The sequence below is a fragment of the Zophobas morio genome, unplaced genomic scaffold (genome assembly GCF_036711695.1).
Source record: "Zophobas morio isolate AGI-343-1 ecotype UQ-CSIRO unplaced genomic scaffold, CSIRO_AGI_Zmor_V1 ptg000002l, whole genome shotgun sequence".
Lineage (NCBI taxonomy): Eukaryota > Metazoa > Arthropoda > Insecta > Coleoptera > Tenebrionidae > Zophobas > Zophobas morio.
This window is the reverse complement of record NW_026972107.1, coordinates 20988093-21011468: the sequence shown is the minus strand read 5'-3', so window position 1 is coordinate 21011468 and position 23376 is coordinate 20988093. Positions and strand designations below refer to the sequence as shown.

Genomic DNA, 23376 nt, shown 5'->3' with positions numbered 1-23376 from the left:
TGACTTTTTAAGGAAGAGGAATTTGTTGTTATAGTTCAAGAGCGAAGGGAACTTCTGTCGAAATAATTTTCGATACATTTTTTTTACCAAATACTTACTGTCTTTCACGTTAGTAAATTTATGATGTGGTACAAAATGGCGACTATAATTCTATTCGTGGTTGAGAAAGGGTGACAATTAAAAAAAAAAGTATAAGCATGTCCGGTTGGTTTGTTTCAAAATTACGTTACTTGTTAGGTGCATAACAATAATTTAGTTATCAAACTTGACAACGTGAAGTGTAATTTTTTTCCAACTACGGTTGAATTTGGTTTAGATATAGGTCTACATTTAGCAGAAGCCATGAATGTTTTGTACTTGTCACATCATCATTAGAAAAGTACTTATCTTATTGTCCGCTTTAAAAATGAGTCTTGTCTGATGCGGATAAAAGGGATTATTTGAAACTGGCTACAGATGTTCTCAGGCACGTAATTATGTAACTTCTTCCTTTAATTTCATAAATGGAATGTAACTTTAATTTTAAGAGAAATTACATCCATGTTTTATATTACAGTTTTAATAAAACACAGGCATACCCGCTACTGCAAACTTAATTTTATTTTTTAATTACATGTCCTAAATCATATTTTCCTCTCACACACTTCAGTTTAACCCCAGGGCAATCCTGGACCCTTCCTACACGACACAGGACGATATTATGTTCCTGTAAATTATGTCCGATCCCAGGAATATACGACACCATCTCTTTTCCATTGGATAACCTAACCAAAACGCATTTCCGGTTGGCCGAATTTGGTTTCTTCGGTTTCTTGATTAGCGTCTTCAACACCACTCCTTTCATGAATGGATTTCCATCCAAAGGACGTTTAGGATTTCGCGGTTTGATATGCGGGCCTGTTTTGTGCATTCTGTACAGGGATGATGAGTATCGCTCTGAAAGAAAATTATAACTGAAATCCTTATCTTTTGCAGCTGAACGAAGCTGACATATCTATGAAGTGGTCAAATGTAATAAGCAAAATCCTCGAGATTAGGATCACAACACGCTATATAACAAGCGCTGCGGTTGTGGTGTTGACTGACCTACGCAGGGCCGGACTACCGTAGGTGGATTAGTTAAAATTCAGAATTAGAAGGTGGACAGAATTAAAGAAGGTGATGTCGACTGCGTTGTAATTAAATATCTAACTGTCCCAAGCATATATGTACTTTGTAAAATAAAGATAAAGAAACAAAGATAAAGACAAAGAAAAGGGATAGAAATAGAAGGAATTGAATAAAAGATTAGATGCGTTGCTTTTTTTTCGTTTTAGTAATTTTGTTGTAAACATATGTTGCAATGTTTGACATAAACCGGTAGTCCGGCCCTCATATTAATCCTCCCACACTTTACCCTTTGGGTCCCGGTGGCAGGTGACGCATCTCGGACATTGTCCATTGACAGATGAATAGCACAAACCACAATGCATTGCTCACATTCACGCTGTATTACACTAGGAAATGGGAAATATGCCAATAGGGATTAAGATTTGTCGTAACTACTGGTCAGTGGTCATTTCGGCCACACACGTTATGTAAGTTGGTCGAAAGTTTTCTCGTTATTCGACGGATGACCGACACAATGTGACTGCTCACAAATTGTTAAAACTGTGATGAGTCTGGACAATAGTAGCTTTCGTCGAATAGTTTACTTGAGCCACGCTCCAGGAAGTACCAAAATGTTTTGGATCATCATCATTGTCAAAGGTTCATTCATACTGAAATTAATTTTTGAATAAGATGTTCATAATTAAAAATCCAAAATTATCATTGTTAGTCACGAAACCCAGATCTAAAGAGGTTGCTTTACACAAATTTTGCCAACTACTTTCTTAATAAAAAAACAAATTACATGTATACCATTTTAATGATTTTAAAAGAATTGACAATTCAATATGGTGGTTGCGCTTTTCGACCGTACCAGTTCTCCCACTGTGGAAATACAGACAGTGGTTTGATGTCCACTTGCACTTTGTTCATTAGAGGTTATATAATCGATTTAAAAAAAATGGAAGACATGTAGCTACTATTGCAGAGGATGTTACTGCCTTATTTGATCATTCCTTACTTCAGGTGCCAATGGTCTTTCGTAAAATGATTTATACAGTCGTAAAGTACACAATTCCAATATTATAAATAACACATTTGATTTTTGTGCAAATGCTTAGTTTGGCAAAAAAAAAATAGTTTAACTATTTTAATTAGTTAAATGACGTGTCTTCTATGATATAGGTTTCCAAATAAACACAAGTATTAACTCGAAAAAATTTGTAGAACTAGATGAGCAAAGAATTTGCATAATGTTGGAAGGGAAGATATATGTATTTAAAATTTGTATCTACATTTGCCACGAAATTGAAAACCGATAGTGTGTTTGACTTTGTAATTTTTTTATAGCTTGAATTGCACAGGTAGTAGTTTTGAAATAATGATTAGGTATTGTGATGGAACACCCAATATATTAACTTGTTATTTTATTCTTTTTATAATTACTCAGATGTGTTCTGATTTATATACTGGTAAAATGGTTAAATACACTAAAATTATAGTTTAAGACCAGTTTTAAAGAAAACCGCCAATAGATGGGATATTTATAAGGTAGTGCGCTAATGTTTTCCTTTTATTTTTAAAAATGTAGAGGCAATTATTCCACTTTATAAAATTACCATTGTTTGAGTCAAAATTTGACAAACGTTGTTGTTCCTGTGAAACGTGTGAGTTAAAAGTCTGAAAACTTGTGCAACCCTCGCGAGCGCGTTCATTTAAATTGTGTGTTTACTCATATGAAAATATTACAGTCACTCTCCACAAACTTTCGCAATTTTCTCTGGTACAAATGTAGGGACCCAAAGATAAATAATTCAAAGCAAAATTCTCAACATGCTCTTTCTCACGATTGGCAGCGTTTCACGCAAAGCTGGATTTTTATTAACCGGAAAAAATCAGTAGGGACTACTTGACAGCAACCCTTACATATTTCCTTGCGATCGATATTACCACAACCGCTGTCTTCGCGTGTATATTTGGTTGCCTATCCGGTTCAAATTTTGCAAGAATTAACCTCAACACAATTCTTGAGAATCCTCTTAAAAAAGAACTTACCCTGAATAGTCATACATGATAACTTGTTTGTGATATCACAGATTGGCGGTGGCGAGAGAATTTGTTGGGGCAAACGAATGTATGTGTGTGATACCTTTCGAACAATTTCTTTCAGAAAATTCATTTCTCCTGTAAGTGATAGTAAGGAGGTCATTAATCACTTTATTCAATCAACGTACCCACTTAGATGTTGCAATAACTCAAACAACTCACTTTTAATCACATAACCTACAAAAATTAATGTCAGGAGAATGTGATGCTAGGGTTTTCGTAATCGATGGTTGGTAATCATCAGCGCGAGATTCAAATAAGCGTGCGTTTAAATTCTGGCAGCGGTTTGGAATGTAAAATATTTGAACACTGGTACTGGTAAGTATTCTGGATGGTTGCGGCTATGAATTAATGATGTGGTTTCGTTTCGAGTTGTATTAGCATATTAGCTATTTGCGATAATTCAGTTGGCGTCAAGATTGGTCGAAGAAAGTGGCACAGTTCTTGGCAATATGCGTACGGTGATCATACAGGTAGTGGTTGCTTAGATTATTAATTTGCATAATTTAATTAAGATAATTGTTGGCGGCTTATAATTAATACAATAGCTTTAGGAAAATCCGCGAACGATTTTGATCGGGACTTTGAGGTACACAAACCGTGACCTAGTTGACTTCTAAACCTTTAACATACCAGTCGATACTTAATAACCTGTAATTTATTCACTAATCCAGCTATTAGTTTGAATTAGTTTAAACTGTTACGCAAGTGGAAAATCGTTACGGCGGAAAACTCCTCATTTCGCGTCCTTTCCGCCCAAACAATAGCTTTTTGTGCTAATGGTCAAAATTATTGTACCTTAAATAATGTCATTGCTAGTAAAACAATGCGAGTAAACAACAAACTACCAACCAACAACCCACAACACATCTTTTGTATTTTCGTTAAGTAGGTAATATCGGAGGCCTTCCATTGTTGTGCAATATCAAATTATGAAACTAATTACACGAATAATCCCCATCACGTATTTCGTGTCTCATTAACATTAATTATCGATACTAATAACAGTAGTTTTGCAGATTTTGTTGTTGTTCTTCGCCAGTGGTGAGATCGCCAAGCGCTCACCCCTCCAAGTGGGTTTAGTGACATTCACCGAGAAACCGCATCTTTTGCACAATGTATCGCACAAGACAGGAATTTCCCCAGTGATCATGGGAGCACATAGCCACAAATGGATACCGGGACACGTGCGTCACCACTCTTACATCCCGGCTCATTTACACCATCTTTACCTTCCCACACAGGCCCTTCTTCTGGCACGAACGGTGGAGACGGTCTTTGTTCATCCTGCTGTCTACAGTCCGTACAGGCACCATTTAGGCGGGTTTGGGATTGGGCTCGACGTGGGAGGACAAGGAGCTGGACATGGATTTCATGTCGTTCTTGATTTTTAGAGATTTAGTTCTTAGGTCTATTTATTTATTTATTTATTTATTTCTATTCTAGGAAAATGATAATAAATGGAGTAATTTTGTATATCATTGTGTATGCATTTACCTTTAATTTTATAGTGAGTACTTTACAATGTCACTAACTGACTACATTTTTTTGCGTGTAACACCAGAGACGGCAGTTTTCTTATTGTTTCGGTTATAAGCAAAATGTTTGAAAATTTCAGACTTACGAAAGGAGATCTAAATGATAAGGATCTGAATTCGTCGTACAATTTAGCTGAGTTGCCTTCAGATTATCTGTCTATTGATTTATATTAAATTTATGTGGAATTCAATGAAATTCCTTTGCTTACTGCTTTAGCGTACGAGATTTTGATGGAAGGAATCAGCCATTTATCTGAAGTTAATCTAAAATTTGATCATATTTTAATAACTTTTCCGATACATTCCTGTATTCAACTGTTATACTTATAATGAGAAATTAAATTTTCACTTTATCCACATACATTTTTAAACTATTTATATTCTTCCAACTGTGTGGAAGAAAGTACAAAATAGATTTTTATAAATGAACATTTGCCAAGTAAGTACTTTGACTAAATAATCAACAAGATATGCAAACATATTATGTCAAAATAGGTGCTTAATTTTTTCTCATTTTTGTTTTAGTAAATCATACAAATTTTATTTACTACGTACATTATTAGTTATAATTCAGAAAGTGAGTTATTAATTATTATTATTCAAAATAATTTAATTGTAACGAAAATTGTCAAAATTATATAAAAAAATATATATTTAAGGAGTATTGCTTATGTGTTGGATACAATTTTATACTAAATTCGTGTGTTATGGCTTTAAATCACTTAAGAAAATTAGTCACTCGCTCCATCGTCACTCGTGACTAAACTTTTTCTCGCGTGATTTATGAGCTACCTACAACACACACTATTATATTGTTTGCTGCATTTAATAAAATCATCACCATGTTAACGAAATATGGATTCTTGTAGCTAGATTCCGGGTTTATACACACCAATCTTCATGAAAATCTGTCATAATTTAAGATTTTTTTTTTTCCAGAAAATCAAAAACCTTTTTAGCGAACGTGTCGAATTATTTTGAGAAAACATTAATAAATTGTTAAAAAAAAATTGAAGTCATAAGACCCGAAATTATTCATTAACATTTTGAAATTGTACCCTTTTTTTAATTCAAACTCTAAATTTTATTTTGTTTAGACTCAAGATTATCAGTATAACAGCTTCAACCAAGTGATTACGTGTTGTGGTAGGAAAGAAATAAGGACAAGTATTCCTGTATAATATGCAAGGTATAATAATATGCAAAAATATGTAAAAATATGCAATTAATCTCAAATATTTAGTTTTAGTTTTAATATATAAAAAAAATGAAATATGTAAAATCGCCAAAAAAAATCAGCGTTGTTAATTACTTTAGTTCGCACAGATTCTAAAGAATTTCCTTTCGAGATTAATAATAATAATTAATGATATGCAGACTACATAATTACATATACTCCAGCTTTTATTGTTTCAAATATATTGTTAACGTATTTTTACTGTTCAACTTTTAGATATTTGAAATTTTTACTTCCAGAGCGTAAGTGAAGGAAGTATGTAATAGGGTTCATTTGACGAATCGCTACTTTCATGTTTTTTGACGTTTCAAGAACCTTTGTATACAAAGCAGCAGATTTCGCGTTTTCGTCTGTCCATCGTCTGTCCCTCGTCTGTCCGTCATCTATTGATCGTCTCTCTGCTGTGTCGATTTTTATTAGACAGATTATCTCTGAAACTACTGGACTAAAATTTGTAATAGTAAATGTTACTTAAATGTTAGAAAATAATATAATCCTTCACTTGTGGTTTATGAAATCGTGTTGAATTTTTACCATAGACATCCAGATTAAAAAAAGTAATCAAAATTTGATAACAACATATTTTGCACTTTAATTTTGAAACTGAAAAATCGGATACTTTGAAATCTTGAAACGTTTTAAGGGCATTATAAGTATGTAATGTAAATCGTTAATGAAAATTTATCCGTTTATTCTCTATATAAAAAAAAAACTGATGACGAATAAATCCTACATAAAATATATAAAATATTATTATTCAGTCTCTATTTGTGTTTGTTAAATGTACTTTAACAATCCACAGCTATATTTTTTTAATTTATAGGGGTTGTCCTAAAAAAATAAAATTCGCAAAATTAAATTTTACAATTTTTCGAAAAATCTGTATTTATTTGTCTGTAGTTCAGAGGCGGCGGAAGTTCTGTCTCAAAAACTTTAGACCAATTTTTAGAATTCTAACGAGCAGTTTACTAAATTTTAAAATTTTTATTAACGTATGAATTTCATATAAGTACTTCTATTTTCAGTATCTAATATGTTCTTAGAACACTTTGGTACAGGATACGTTTTGACTAGAAAGTTGATAGAACCTTAGTTTTTTCCATATACGTAACAACGATTTGCATTGTTTCAGTTTCATTTGCCTTTACATCAAATTTTTCACGCGATTGTACAGGTGTGAGAAAAATATTTTTTGAAGCATTTTTGAAATATTTGGTTCTAAAATAATGATGCAAAATATTTCAGAGTGTTGCTTAAAACAAGATTACACTTTAAGATGGACGACGGAACCTTTATTTGTATTCTGTAACCAAAAACGGGTTTAAGGTTTTACCAGTTTTTACACAAGGATTAACGCCATGAAGCGGAAAGAAAATAACTGTTCCACTTATAAAATATATATACTTATCGAAAAAATGCATAAAGTATGCAGAAAGTTTAGTGCGTTTATGACTTTGACTTTATAAGCATTTTACAGCGGATCCCTCATAAAAATTCAATAAATGTAGTATATAAGGAATGTGGCGTATTGAAATAAGTTTTATTCTTTACTCTTACAGTCGAAGAGATCTTCCCAAGCAGCTTTCCTACATCATACTGTCACGCACTTGTAAAAATTATCGCATGTTGAGCCTTAACCAATTAACTTTAGCCACTAAGGCTTTCGTCGAAATCTACGAAGTGCTACTAAAGTAATCTATTAAATGTGACAATTTTTTTTTCAAAAAAAAGTAAATCCAAAAAACTTTCATCAGAAATACTGGAATATTTGTTTTCTAATGATCAGCGACCTTTTGGTAGGACAAAGCATGATATCATGAATATTTTTTAAAAATCAGTTTCTTTTTTTAAATTTAAAATTAACAATTTTAAATTGAACTGTTTGGTTTGACAATTTTAGAAATACGCAAAGTTAAAATTTGTAACATATTGTTTTGCCGAAGAAGATGTTAATCTGAATTATTACGGCAGTAGGTGGAAAAACATACAATGGAAAAAATCATGCAGACAGTTGATACTGATTTAGCTAGCGTTAACAACATATCTGATTAATGTAAAATTCGTAACGTAAGATTCACTGTTTTGGGAACATTTGTTAGTTTTAAATCTCAAAGGAGTCTAGCTCTTTTGCTTAAACAACATATTTTAATTTAATCTTTTAAAATTTCCCAAAAAATCCAAAAGAGTTGTATTTAACAAGAAGAATGTGGAAGGAAATTAAAAAATAAATACCCTCTGTATTAACAGTATCAAATAAAAATTTACATGGAATTCTCCCAAGAACTTCTTCCCCATATTTTTTTTTGAACAAATGGTTTTTAAACTTAAAATAATTTTGATTAGTATAGATTATTATATTAAAAGTGTTCTTGTCAACGAAAACGTGCTTTGTCGGCTAAATAAAATAGATTGCTATCGCCAAAATTATTAAGAAATATTTTCCTAATGGCTATTAACAATCTACCGACAGTTATTCACTATTAGCGGTAACCTACTATTGATAAACTGGCCTCTTAGACACGATTTCGTTTTTAAAAGTATTATTTGCACGAGAAATAAATAAAACAATGTACACGTAATATTATTTGAGTTATTTGTTTTGGATAAAATTGAGGCTTTATGTTAAAATGATCACATGCATTTTCTTCTAAATTTTATTTCAAATCCATCTTTGAATTTTGTTGCAGTACTTTTTCTGATAGGATGTATTATTTGCTTAAATTTTACTCTGATGTTTATTCCAAAACATTAGTAATTAGAGTTTTAAAGGAAAAATAATACGTTGTAGGGAAAATTTCAAATTCAAGGTTTACCGAATGATTTGAAACGGATTTTAACTTGTTTCGGGTAGAAAGTGTAATGTTTAACAAACTATTACGTACAAATATGGTGCAAATTAAAAAACTTTAGCGTTAACTATATGTTACTTAAAATTAATTGTATTAAATTATTTTGAAATTATGAAGTTATGTGACTGTTTTCCCGGGGCGTTTAAATTTAAAGTTAGTACTAGTGTCACTGATGTTAAGAAAATAGGAGAAACTGTCATCAATAATTTGATGAGTTTTTCGTTTCCATGCCACAAGTCGAATTATTTTCAAGCGCGACTTAAGTTAAATACATCGTAAATAAATTTCCATAAATTATTGTAAACATCATTGCAAAAATGAGTGGCGAAAATCACAGTCAAACTTAATTAAGTTACCTAGGCATATAATTTTATAATTAAATTAGCATCACGCAGAAATTCTCAAGTTCACCAAAATAACAAGCAAAAATAATTAATAATCATATTGTTATAGTTGCGAAAATTTTTCCCAATAACAACACTTTTACTAAACATTTATTTAAAATAAATTTTATTATTAATTAAAATTATCCTTGAATTTAAAGAATATTCTAAAGAAAATCTGCTTATTGATAAGTAAATAAAACACCGTTGATACGTATCTTAAGAAATTCCTGCGGTTTTTGTTATGAAAATATTTTTTTCTGTTGCATATCTAAGAATTCTTTTTGTTCGTTATTATCTTTCGTATTGTTTGTTTTTGTAATGTGACTAGAGCACATAATTGCCTTGTAACATTTATTTTTTCACTTTTTTTATTATTCAGCGTAATATTCCAAATGTAGGTCCAGCTTTTTTATGCGAGTTCAAGATAGCATAGAGATTCACTTAACAATGGTAATTTTGCGGCCGTAATAATGGTATTTTAATGCCAAGTCGCCACGTGTGCTTTAATAGAAAAATCAATGTTTTGTTTTTTTCTGTTGTTCCGGTGGATACGTGAGCTAATAACGTACACACAACCTTCCCTGTTATTTCACAACTTAAGAAAACTAATTTGACACTGACGTGTTCGAGTGAATTATGACTGTACTCTTTCATTTAAACTGTATGGTAATTTTGCATACTTTTCCAGAATTATCAGAAAAAACCACTATCAGTGTCAATATCACCGAAAACTCGAAACCTTGGTGGACAAACATGCGTGGAAAAATTGCGTCAAGACGTCACAGTCCATTAATCCCGATTATTATTGATTAACTTATTAAGATGATGGAGAGGTTTTTGAGCCACGTGAAAAATGGGCGCTGACATGGTATTAAGAGACCACATCGTCAAAAACGGGGCATCGAGATGTGTAATTATTTCAATAACGACACGCATATGCCTGCGAAACAATAAATAAAAACTTCCTTTTAACCTTAGAGGTGTTGCAACTTTACCTTGGAAGGGGTTGCGATGTTGAGTGCCCCTTCTTCGAACTGAGGCATATAAATATGTCCAAAATGTCTTCGCTTTGCATACACAACTTACCGACCAACAAAACAACAAACCATCATGAAATACCTGGTGAGCGATGTGATTTCATTTAACTATCGTTGCCAAGTGTGTGTTTCAGATCTTCCTTTTAGTAGTCTCTGCTGCAGTTTTGGCTGAAGAGGAAGTCAAGAAACCTGCCAAAAGGGGAGCGATAGGCTACGGATACGGAGGATATGGACTGGGTTATGGAGGATATGGAGGAGGATATGGGGGATATGGAGGGTACTATGGAGGGCATTATCCATACTATTCCACGTATTACACACCTGTGGTCAGCAAAGTTTCGTACGGGATAGGACACGGGTACTATGGTGGTTCTTATCCTTATTATGGTGGATATCATGGTTACGGTGGTTACGGCGGTTACGGTGGTTATTATGGATATGATTGGTGATTTGTAAAATTTTGTAAATATGTAATTATCAAAGTGTAATTTTAATTTAAAACTGTATTGTAAAAAACATGAACGATGTACAATATAATATTTAAAATCTATAAACGTCTTCTTTTATTTTGTCAGTTCTTACGATTCAAAAAAATACTCAGCGTGAAAATTTTTGGTTGTAACAAAATGGCGATGTAGTTTTAAAACTACATTCCTATTTTGTGTACTGTTAAATTTTGAAATTTGGATATTCCTGGTTGTCATTTTTGAGGATCCTGTTTATTTACAAGTTACATATAATTCTTTTTATGTTAGTACAATATTATTTTTTCATGTACCTACTTAGGTATATCTATTTTATCTTCCTAAATTTGTTGAAGACATATTAACAAATTGGTTGTTGTTTATTATTATTAATAAATTAGAATTGCTAATAGTAGCCGTGGAAAATTTTGAAATTTACATTCGTGGGTATTTCTCAATTTTGAAAATTGATAGAAAGTGTTATTTTGTTTTTGTGTGTAGTAATCTGTAATATCGGGAATCTAAAAGTTTCTTTAAATTTGTGAAAACCCAGATATGTGTATATAGATCCGGTGGAACTGAAGTGTACTAAAATAGGAAATCGTTGAAAATGATTAAAATGGTTAATAATTAATTTTAGTATTTTTTTTACGATTATATGTATTTATTTTTAACTATGTTGTTTTGTAAAAATATATTATTATTATATCTTTAGATTTTCGTTGTATGTGCGCTTGCAACCAACAATACACCTCAATCACATTCGGTAATTTCTTTAGAATTGTTATTACATAAACGTTATCTTTGGGTTTTATGCAAGTTTACGATTGTAATGTATTATAGGTAATTAGTATATATTTTCTATAAATATTTAAACGAACTGTAACCATAAAATACATCTTCAATTGTGGTTCTTTCAAAAACATTCAATGCAAAAAATTTTACCTGATAATAGAACTCATTATTAGTGTAATACTTTGTTTGTTCAAATATCTATTGTTCAGAATTAAATTGAAAATGCATGGACTATGAAAATTGCTACCCGCCAATGTGTAATTAATACCTACCTTCTTTAATGCAGCAAAAACCATCGACGCTTTACAAAAACGTACATTTATATCAGGTAATAAGGTCGTCGTTCACATGTGTTCATGAAAAAAGCAGCAATAAATACAAGAAAACGCAATTTATTCCCCGCAGGGCTCATTTATTAACAACAAAATAAATACATATCGATCATTGTTGTACTGTGCGTTGGCACAATGAAAACATTAAAATCGGATGGAAGTACACAGCATTTTTGCAAATTTAACTCGACAAATGGTTTCACTTCAATGATAACAATAAATCAACAAAAATGTAGAAGGTTACGTAGCAAAACAGAATTATTAGAAATTACGGTATTCAGTGAATATGTACAAGAAAAGTTACAACCTAATAATATTTCAAATAAAAATAATTTGCTATCGTCAGCTATGGAAGAAAGTAGGTATTGTAGTAGAGTCCATTCGATTAATTGGAACTTTAATGTTTTATCGACGTTTTATGACCCCTAGACCACGAAAGAATAGGTTTCCCGTTTCCGTCTGGCTGTCTATTTGTCGTCTGTGTCGATTTTTATAAAACAAATAATTTCTGAAAATAGCAGATCGATAGAAAATTTTATGTATGTTAGCAATATCATGTAGACGCAACCAAAATTTATGTAATCATCCATACCAACAATTTGAAGAAGAAATGTGGTTAGTTTAGTGTTCATTCAAAAAAATAGTTAATGGCTCAATTAGGAGTGAATATTTACTTAATCAAATAAAAATAGTTGTCTCTAGGGCTGTAAGCAGATCGCCACTTACCTTCTTCTATAACATACCAAACACTTTTCACCATTACAACTCGCCAATGTTAAATTGTTTCAAATTATGGAATTGTATTCAAAATAAAATTGACATTTTTCATGATGATTTGAGCAAACGTAAGGATAAGGATCAATTACTTGACTACTACATGCAATGTTAATAGTATATTTTGTTTAGTTGTTATGAGGTTGAAAATTATGTTTATGTTGTTTTTTTTTTTAATTATTATTATTAGATTTAATTATTTTTTCTATTAATTTTTTTTTGCCATTAGTTATCAATGTATGATTTCTATCTCTATATGGACCTTGTGTCTGTTGGGAAAATAAAACCTATATTAAGACCCACCACTGACCCGGAAATGACCGGCATTTAGGGAAGACTTCTATCATTACGGGTACTAAGACTAAGTAATGATATTATTATTATTATTAATATTATTATTATTTGATGGCATCACCTTAAAATTGTGCTTAGTAAACACAATTTAAATTTTATAAAATAAAACTCCTGACTTGTGGATTATGAATCCTCCTTGAGTTTTCATCATAGCCATCCAAATTTTCCCAAAAAGCATCCAAATTATATAACATTTTTTAATAGTATAATAGCAACCCGGACAAAGTGCGTAATATTAATAATAATGATTTATTACCCGAAAGACTTAGGGTAAATTAGCATATTTGAATGTATGTTAATACATATATTGGAACTAAACTAAAATTAGTGGGTTAAATAATACCCTCACAATTTCTGTGCTACGGGGGGAGACGCAGAGGGCGGAGTCTCCATAGGTATGGATAATAGTAGCTATATTTAAAGCAGATAATCAATGAGAAAAATGATATTATCAATAGATGATTAACTTCCACTTTTTATGTTTATACATCGGAAGAATTAGACTATTAAGAACCAGTGGCGGTTCGTGACGTTTTGAAATGGGAGGACACAATTTGATTGTTGAGTTAAATATGAAGATATAAAACAGGTTTTTATTACCAATTAATAGACGAAATTGTGTGACGGAAATAAATACAAAAATACTTACAGTCAATAAAAGCAAAAATGTATTTGTCCACATACCTTTTTGCCTTCGGTCAAAATTTTACGTTGATGGCATCTAAAAGTTCATTTTGGACAGTTTTAGACGTTCCTTTAAAAGCCGTTGATTCTTTGAAATGATCTGATAGGCAGAGTCCAATTCAGCCGCAAACTTAATCAGACTTCGTCATGTCCACGTAAAGCAAGTTCGAACACTTCAAAAAATGTTATGCATATTATCAATCGGCGTAATATATACCGATCATTTTGCGTGATACATGCTATTCAAATTTCATAAAATAACATATCTATTCCTGCATTTGTGGTTTATGAATCCACCTAATTTTATACTTTAGGAATTCACATTTTCGCAAAACTGTATAATAATATTTTATACTAATATAAGAGGAACGCAAAGAATTGGCAATATAGTTCAGTTGAATAGAACGTTATGCTAATAACGTGAAGGTTGCGAGTTTACATAATATGTAATTTTATTTTTTGTTACACTGTAACTGGCATTAATTACATTTTATTTCTCAAATATTGGATTTGTTTAATTGTACGTCAGAGGCTAGGACAGTTATGCCTAATAACATAAGACCAATTTTTTGTATTTCCTAACCGTCACTTGTACATATTACTTATACAGTGATTTTTTTTTTATTCTTAAGTACGTAATATAGTTTTGTTGAATTAAGAAGGAAACATATAAAACATTTTTATAAAGTCACAAGAAGAGTGTAACAAATTTATTTGGCATTTTTTTAAACATACGCGCAAAATATAAGCAATTTCTTCTGTATTGAAACACATTTTTCAACAAAATATAAACAAAGAAATAAAGCCTAAAATAAATCTTATATCCTCGATTTTCTTTGTTGTTTACAAAATAAGTATGTGTTTGCTTTGACAAATTTCACTTGAACAGATAATATCAATGGCCTTTTCTTGACATAAATTGCAGCATTTTGTGCATTCAAAAAACTAATGCTTTTTATTGCTTAATTGCTCAAGTCTGTGCAGTCGATATCATGTACCGTTTTAATTTAGTCATCGGAAATATTGAATTAACCAATCAGAGTTGAGGCTTCTATAAACTTCGAATGTTATCTGATGCAGCTGCTGTGGACGAGGAGTAAATCAGAGGTGCTGACAGGGATAAAAGACAAGTAGTTGCTACTGGTGCGACATGAGAATTTTCGCATAGGTACCTTACACCTTTCCTTCCATTACATTTAGCTTAAGGATAGAATAAATATGTGTATTTTTGCGACCCAAATGACTACAGAATTCAACAGAACTAAATGTCACTATCAGTTCCAGTATTTCACAAATTATTATTAGCCAGAGCTCTAAAATATTACCAAATTTCTATATGCAACCAGTAATACTATATATATTTTTTATCTGTTAGAGAGAGAAAAGTTTTTTTAACGAAATTCGCGTTCACTTTAATTATGCGTTGTCTGTAATAAAATTATGTTATATTTTGTCGCGAGACGATTCAAAAAGAAGCATTAAACTCGTTTGGTGCTTTCTATTTTTCGATAAATCATTATAATATACGATAAAACTTCAAGATTGTGACTGGAAAAGTACCCGGTAAAGAAAGCGAAATCGCTTCCGATTTGTCGGGGCCCAACCCATCTGGTTGTAAGGTCTAGTTCAGTATCGTAATAACTGCAGCGAGATTCTGTGGGAGCTCCCTGATTTCATCATAAGTCTTTTTTTTTTAATTATATAAAAAAGGTAAACAATACCAGAATGTTGTTGAAAGGTCTTCCACTGAAGCCATTTATTTTTAAAATATGTCTACAGTTTTGAATAATTTTTCAATAAAATAACAAACCACTGTCATTTTGAAAGTATTCAGAGACTGGGCACATCTACTAGCGGGTTGCTTAAACTAAAACATTCTTTTCACACTAGCGCGTCTGGTTTGTTCAATTCTAATTTATGTAAATGTGTATGCCAGCAGGTTAATGCATTTAAAAAGATAGTAAGTGGAAAATACCAGAAAGAATTTTAATTACATTTTTTACATGTAAAAATGTTAACGAAAAATCTATCGTCGTTGCACGGGTAGAGTGTGTTGAATACGCTATCTACCCCGTGAATTGAAAATAAAAGAGTAGGTGTTGAAGACAGATGATCAATACATAAATAACATTCCGTCCAAATTTTAGGACAAATTCAACAAGTTTTGCAACTGTGCAATACTGAAATGTTAACACTTATATAAGCTTTATTTTTTATGATAAAAATGAGGTTGGTAACAAAAATCACTGGCGACTCATTCGTTTTGTGCCTTCTGGCATCAAAAGTACATGAGGTTTGTAATCGCGTTCTAAATATATTCTTTTGACACTCGTAAATGATTATTTTTTTATTCACATATTAAACTCTCCTAATGATCTATTTACTTTTTATACTTACAAAACTTGGAGATTGAGTAAAACTTTGCTCAACCGCAATTATTAATTTTTTACTTGTTATTTAAAATATGTGAAAGAACTATGATTGGAAATATTATTAAAACGCTAATTTTTGGTGTTTGAATTTAATGTCTCACACATTAGTAAACATTTTTTGAAATCTATAGAATTTAATTAAATAAGTTTAAAAAAAAGCTTGCGTTGGTTTCAAACTACGATAATGAATGTGTATAGGTTGCATATCAACAAAATCAGAAACGACATCGTTCAGTAAAGTATGATATTTTATTCCCGATTTTTGAAGGCGTGGGTGCAACGGTAAAAATCTAGAAGGGAAAAGTTACTTTGTTGCAAACTGAAAAAATAAATAAAATTTATGCAATTGCCTGGTCAAGGTGTTTCGATCAAAAACTGAGTGTTGCTGTTTTGTAAGTGCTCTTAATAAAAAAATAGATTACAAAACGTGCACTGCAAGTTTTAAACGTGCAGTGCAGGTTTTTAACAGTTGTTTGTGACATTAAAAATGAGACAACATTATTAAATGATTAACAAATTTTTCAAATAATAGCACAACTTTTGTGGCACATATTTTATTGAACTGGAATAAAGAATTCCAGCTGTTTAGTGACTTCCTTTTTTTGTTTGTAAGACAGTTGGTGAAATAAATCGGTTATACATTACTTTTCTTAATGAACAAATATGATTGCGTTACTAATGATAACGATACAAATTCAATTAAAGAGAATTTCTTTTTCTACTAAATCTGTAAAGTAAAGTAAAATTAGGACAGAATTACATATTAAAGTAAAACATTTACCAATTTTTCAAAGGGGATGAATACACTTTGTTACCATTTACTTGGTACACAATAGTCTTAAGGTTATTTAAACATTCTAAATAATAATCGCTTCAGTAACTGCGAAGATTATCTGTGTAACAAATTTCCAACAGACGTTTACGACGCACTTCGTAGCCATCGCTTGGAACGTAAAAATTATTGAGCGGTTTTCTTAATTATTTAATTGAACAGAATACATTTTACGGTACATGTTTGTCAGTAGTTCTACAGTAGACTTTTTAATAATAAGAGAAACAAACTATTAAAGAAATCATGTTTAGGTTGTTAACACTTAAAATATGTCCAAATGTAAATTTATTTTGAAACTACAGTGTACAGATGTTTCAACTTTACTAGGAAGAACGGTTTCTGTGTGGAAAACTGTTTTGATACATTTTGACAGAACACATTCAAAAACTAATTTCTCTACAATGCTTGTTCCCTGCTTCAATTTTATTAAATATGTAGAATATGTGATAAATGGATATGTTAACTTTTTGAAAACAGTCTTGGTTACGTATTGTATTACGCCGATTAAATCAAATGGACAACGAATATGTAGTTCTTTAATGGAAGTTGGTTATGACGAAGATCACATTTCTAAAGATCAGAACCACAAGAATTGATCTAAAAAACCTAAATATTTCTATTTAAGATTTTTTTTCATGAAGAAAAGACTGAAGTTTTTGCTATTAATATAAAGTATATAACTGTTTTGAAACATGATGCCTTCCGAGACTAGTTACACTATATTAATTTGTCATAGCACAATCTAAAGATAGTACTTCTATATAACGGAAGTTGTACAGTTTCAACAAGGAAGTTTTATAGGGGACAGTTCGAACATATGTGATTAGAATATTAATGGGTACCGAAAGGAACTTTATAGATTCTCTGGTGTTTTATATTTAGTCATTTTATAGCCCAATATTACATGTTAGTATAACTAGAAGTGACGGAAAATATATGGTTCAAGAAAACATAACATCCAATACATTACTCAGGGCAATCGCCCAAAAAATATGTTTTCTCCTGTAAATATAAAATTTGGACTAATTAAGTGCTATTACAGTTACTATTATGGTCAGTTTTAACGGCTCATAGTATTTCACAAAAAAAGCAGTGCTAAATTGAAAAAACTGGAGAAGGTTTAAATTAATCATATCACCTTCTCAAGTGGAAAGGTATATTTTATTTTTGTTGATCGTATCTAGAAAATTCTAAATATCCGAGGTGGCATGTAAAGTCCACTTACTGTACCTACTTAAGTTTATATTTTTACTTCTCTAGAGTAAGTAAAAGAAGTTTTGTAATAGGGTCCATCCGAAGAATGGCTCTTTTCATGTGTTCTCGTCGTTCCATGAACCCTAGAGTACAAAAAAATAGGTCTCGCGTTTCCGTCTGTCTGTTTGTCTGTAAATCTTGCAAACATTTTAAGGTTATTGGAAGCATGACAACATTCATTATCTGCACTAATGAGAGAAAATCAATTAAATGGCACTCATGCTTGCTATCTGAATACGTTTCTAGTAGAATTCTTTCGAATATAAACATAAACAGTTGGAGTTAAGCATGTATTGAGAAGCTGAGAAGACATTTTTTCCTGTTTTAAATATGTTTCGTATTGTCTGCACTTGTACAGAATTTGCACTCCAGCGGCACAGGGGCTGTTATTTACGCCAGTAGTTTTTAGTTTATTGAGGCTATCTCAAAACAAAAATCGCAAAATCAAATTTTATAATTTTTTAAAGAAGCTGGATTTGTTGGACTATATTTCAAGAGCGAGGGAAGTTCTGTCTAAACAATTTTAGGCCAGGTTTTGACTTTAGAGAGATTATGTGATCACAAAAACAATTGCAAAATTAAATTTTATAATTTTGCAAAGAAGCGGGATTTGTTGGACTGTACTTCAGGGGCAAGGGAACTTCTGTCAAAATAATCTTCGATCGATTTTTTAGTTTTCAGTTACACCATACTCAAGTTTGATTTTCTGGATGAAACTTGGTTCGGTTACAATTAATAGTGACTAATGATCATTGCATTTTTACTTCCCGAGCTAATTTCCGCGTTTTTCGACGTTTTATGGTTCCTGGAGTATGAAAAAATAGGTGTCCCGTTTCTGTTTCTTGTCTATTTTTACTAAAAAGTTGATGATGTCATCACAAAATTGTTCTGAGAAAATCAATACTATATACTTTTTACTGCCCGAGCGTAAGCGAAGTAAGTATTGCAATCGAGTCCGTCGGCCGACCCTCTACTTTTTTTTTCTCGACCTTTCATGATCCCTAGAGTACGAAGAAATAAGTCTCCCGTTTCCGTTTGTCTGTCGGTGTATTTGTCTGTCTGTCTGTTCGTCTGTCGTCCCGATTTTTATTAGACAGATAATATCCGAAAGTACTGGGCCGATAGTGTCAAATTTTGTATTTATATTAGGAATATCATGTAGATAATGTGTCTAATCATCCCCACCAATAATGTGATGACGTCATTTCAAAATTGTACAATAGTAAACGGGTTTTAGATTGTATGAAATAACATAGTCCTACACATGTAGTTTGTGATTCCGTATTGAGTTTTTATCTGAAATGTCCAGATTTTTGTAAAAAAATCAAAATTATAAAACAACATTTTGCAATTTAATTTTCAATCTGCAAAACGAATGCTTTGAAATCTTGCAGATGTTTCAAAGTTATGATAAGCATGATAAATGCATGATGAGTCTGTACTTGTGATTTATCATTCCATTCACATTTTTTGGATTTGCATAGACAGGGTGACTAAGAAAAATTAATGAATACCTGAAATTATTTTATTGATTTAACCAGGAACTACAAAACCGAATGCTTTGAAATCCTGGAGATGTTTTACAATTATCATAAGCATGGCAACTTTTTGATCAAAATGTATTTGATTATCCCTCCATAAACAATTGACGACGTCACCTAAAAATTTTGCTGAATAAATTATCTTAAATGTGCGAAGTATGATGATTCAATACTTTTGATTTATTACTGCATTAATATTTTTTTAAGTTTGCTTGTACGGGGTGTCTCAAAAAAATTAATAACTGAGTCAATTTTTTTAATTGATTAAATCAAGAATTGCAAAAGTGAATACTTTTGAAGTTATTGTAAGCATGACAACTTTTTTACTTTTACTTTCATATTACTTACACATCTTTATTTTGACTTACAAGGGTTGTCATAAAAAAAATAGCAAAATCAAATCTTATAAATCAATCAAAAAGTTGATTTCTTCTACTTTACTTCTGGAGCGAGGGAAGTCGAAATAACCTTCGACCAATTTTTTAACTATAGTTTAATAAGAAAAGCTTCCTTTTTTTATTTATAACTCATAAGGGTTATCATATTCACATACATGTGTATCTTTTCCAAATGTAAGAAATTAAGAATGATTTTTTTTATTAATTTTAATTAACTTATTTTAAGTAATAATGTGATTTAGTAATGTTTTATACTCTATGTAAATTATGGTTCATTTTTCACAAAATTTAGTTAATAATTTTTTGAGATATAGTCATTAATTTTTCGATGTGGAAAAATGTATTGATCTTGATACCTATTGTCCGAATTTCAGGGAAATTAGATGAACCGTTTTCTAAGACAATGGATATAATTGCTCGTCTAGTCGTTTTTTTTTGTATTACTTTTTTAAAAAGTACTAGATACATACAATACAAAAGTGATACTTAAACTAAAATGAATGAACTTTTTAGAGGATGTGTGAAAACAAATTTTGATTAGCGTTTTATTAATATTACGATAATCCTAAAAAAATTATAATCACTACAGCAGTTTCTGAGATTATCAGTTCGTAAACCAAGATTGGTGCAAAAATGAGAAACCTGCATTATCATAATATATATTATCTAAATATCCAAAAAAAGGTCAATAAAGTTCCAGGAAACAATAACTTTGAGACCTTTAATCTTATTTTTCATGACCAAAAAAGTTTGCTTTTGTGCATCAGTGCAATTTGAGTGAAACTGGGCGTGTTTGTAGCATAATATTTAATGCGGATAAGTAACAAGAACAAGTTAGACGATAAAATAGTTACTAGCCAAGAAAAAAAAAAAAAAACTAATAAAATTTTAACGATATTAGGATACTAAACAAGTGCAAATTATGCAATTGAACTAGTAATGCAGGAATTTGTCAAAACATTTTAAAGGTGTTTTCTCTATATGTCATAATCTAGTACAAATATAAATTATAGATCTTTAACGAGTGTAATTTCTATTTAGGTAGACGTTCTTTACGCTGAAATTGAATCTCTTCCTAGAATAAATAATAATTTAGATTGTTAATATTTTTATTAATATTTACATATACACGATTATCTTAATTAATTGTTTGGACTATATTTAATTAATTTTATCAAGGAGTACTTTTATAGCAGTCATTAGAAAATCACGTCGATAGTATGAGATCATACTTTCAAAGCACAAATTTTTAATAAATTTTGTATTAAACTATGTTATTACTGGTATTTACAATGTTTTTACACAGGTTGTTCCTGCACTGTTCTGTTGCCGTAAAATGTTATACAATTACAATAAGTTTGTAGTATTTTCAGTAGTAGGTAGTAGGTAGTAGATTTTTCGACGAAAGCTGTAATTTAATTACATTGGATTTAATCAAAATATTAAATTTTTAATAATTCTGAATGCATTACTTATTACACACGAACATTTATTTTTTTTATTACTCAGTTCAGTTCTTATGAGTTATTGGATTTTCGTTTTCGATGTAGGTATTACAATAAAAACGTCTCACATTTTCGCTATGTAAAGTTGCCGCTGATATGTGTCCGTCCGATCCATTGTCGTAGTTGCTTTTTCCGGGAATGCGCCAGAGAAATGGAAGTTTCCGACAGACATTCTCTCCACAATCTATTTTTATTACCTCATTCCGAACGGATACTAGTCGGTAACTTACTGTACTTATTTCTTCTCTCGATTCTTGAGAGAAAAAGTTTTTTCTATATAGATTTATGTTTTTATTTGAATATTTGATGTTAAGTTTTGGGTTTATGATATTGGCATAGTCGTTAAAACCGCTGTTGTATGAATTCCCATATCCTTCACAGTTCGAAATTTTTCTAGCTTGATGTTACAAGGCGGAATTCTGGTTAACTAAAATTTGTCAAATATTAAATGCTTGTTTACATGAAAATATGAATATAAAAACAGCGAACAATTTTAAAGACAGAAAAGTAAAAGTTGGTTCGGAAGGAGCAAAATTGGAAAAAATGTGTAATATTTTAGAAAATACAACGGTTTCACCTTTGGTTGCGTATACTTGCTTACACGTAGTTGTGTCAATTTAATTAATTTGAGAAATAATACCTCTACGATTTGTATTTTTTGGATGAATCCTGCATAATTTTAATTAATTATGATTCAAATTGATAATTTTGTATTACAAAATTAGTAATTGGAAAGTTGGAAATCAAAAAATACAGGTAAAGACCAATTTTAATTTCATTATCAAAAACAGCGCTTTCACTTTTAAATTTCTGTGTTCGTGTTCTTGGATGCATCAACATATTTCTCAATTTGCGGGGGAATTTATTTCCAGTAAATTTATTTTTCTGAAGTCCGAAGCTTGAATGAAAAATAGATATGAAATTCGTGTCACTAGCATTTTGTCAGACCCACGTCTCGAAAAGTAAAAAAAAAGAAATCATTTCAAGGCTACGTTGTTTGAAAGTAGAACAAAACGACGAACTTTTAAAATATCGTGTCAATAAATCAAATCACGTGGACCGAAGATCTTATTATGTAGTTGTGGTATTAATTTATCGACTTTTTTGTCGACCCATGAAACATTTATGTGGTTATATAATGCGGTTTTTAAGAAATTCATCCAAATCTCGAAACGGCGAAATATGGCATTTCTTTGCCATTTTTAGCATGGTGTTACACTCTGACATTCATTTTGGAAAAAGTAAGATTAAATTACGCAGGTATTTGCATCGTTTAATCAGCGTAATCGATGCATACATAAAATTATTCGGTCAAAAATATGAGTGACTTCAAAATATCGCGTGCCATCACGTATTGTTTTATGTAAATTTTTACTGCCATCGTTAATTTTAATTAACACGAATTTGTCCAGAAACACTGTTTTGGTCAGTTCTATGGCCATTATGAGAGGTGTCTGGTTCATTCGAATTAACTCCGAATATTTGCTCAAATTATAACAATGGCAATTACATAACGAAATTGCCGAGTTCGTACACCCATGTGTGTGTTTATCCGTTTTCGAATTGATATTTAAATAAAATTACAAGACAAACGTTATGGTCTTATGGTTATCAGCCTCGCCCATGCTTTATTGTCGCGATCATTATCATTAATAACAGGGTTGATATTGCGAGACTGTCGAAAAGAGAAATTTTACGTAGTCCCGGTGAAATTGGTCTATATTTAAATCATTCGATATTATGTCATTGCAATGCTATCTTATTTAATG

At 31.0% G+C, this 23376-nt stretch overlaps 3 protein-coding genes across 6 annotated transcripts; 2 read left to right on the top strand and 1 right to left on the bottom strand.

Moving 5' to 3' along the window:
- Nucleotides 1-575: 575 nt before the first annotated feature.
- Nucleotides 576-3420, bottom strand: LOC135130258 (small ribosomal subunit protein uS12m-like). 2 transcript variants are annotated; one of them, XM_064057616.1, is made up of 3 exons: nt 3324-3420; nt 3145-3273; nt 576-936 (listed from the first exon to the last, which is right to left on the bottom strand). In XM_064057616.1, the coding sequence occupies exons 2-3, from the start codon at nt 3266-3268 to the stop codon at nt 599-601; spliced, it is 462 nt and encodes a 153-aa protein (XP_063913686.1). In that variant the 5' UTR covers nt 3269-3273; nt 3324-3420; the 3' UTR covers nt 576-598. The 2 variants fall into 2 exon arrangements, with proteins under 2 accessions (XP_063913686.1, XP_063913692.1); XM_064057622.1 differs by having other exon boundaries at nt 3328-3417.
- LOC135130274 (uncharacterized) lies at nt 3421-4671 on the top strand. Of its 3 annotated transcripts, XM_064057641.1 has the most exons (3): nt 3421-3668; nt 4215-4382; nt 4440-4671. In XM_064057641.1, the coding sequence occupies exons 1-3, from the start codon at nt 3648-3650 to the stop codon at nt 4587-4589; spliced, it is 339 nt and encodes a 112-aa protein (XP_063913711.1). In that variant the 5' UTR covers nt 3421-3647; the 3' UTR covers nt 4590-4671. The 3 variants fall into 3 exon arrangements, 2 of the variants coding, with proteins under 2 accessions (XP_063913711.1, XP_063913703.1); XR_010280719.1 differs by having other exon boundaries at nt 4207-4671; XM_064057633.1 differs by having other exon boundaries at nt 4215-4671.
- A 5623-nt stretch (nt 4672-10294) lies between these two features.
- LOC135122489 (neuropeptide-like protein 31) lies at nt 10295-10796 on the top strand. The gene is made up of 2 exons (XM_064046699.1): nt 10295-10327; nt 10377-10796. Exons 1-2 carry the CDS (start codon nt 10316-10318, stop codon nt 10689-10691), a joined length of 327 nt encoding a protein of 108 aa, XP_063902769.1. The 5' UTR covers nt 10295-10315; the 3' UTR covers nt 10692-10796.
- The last annotated feature ends 12580 nt before the right edge of the window (nt 10797-23376 follow it).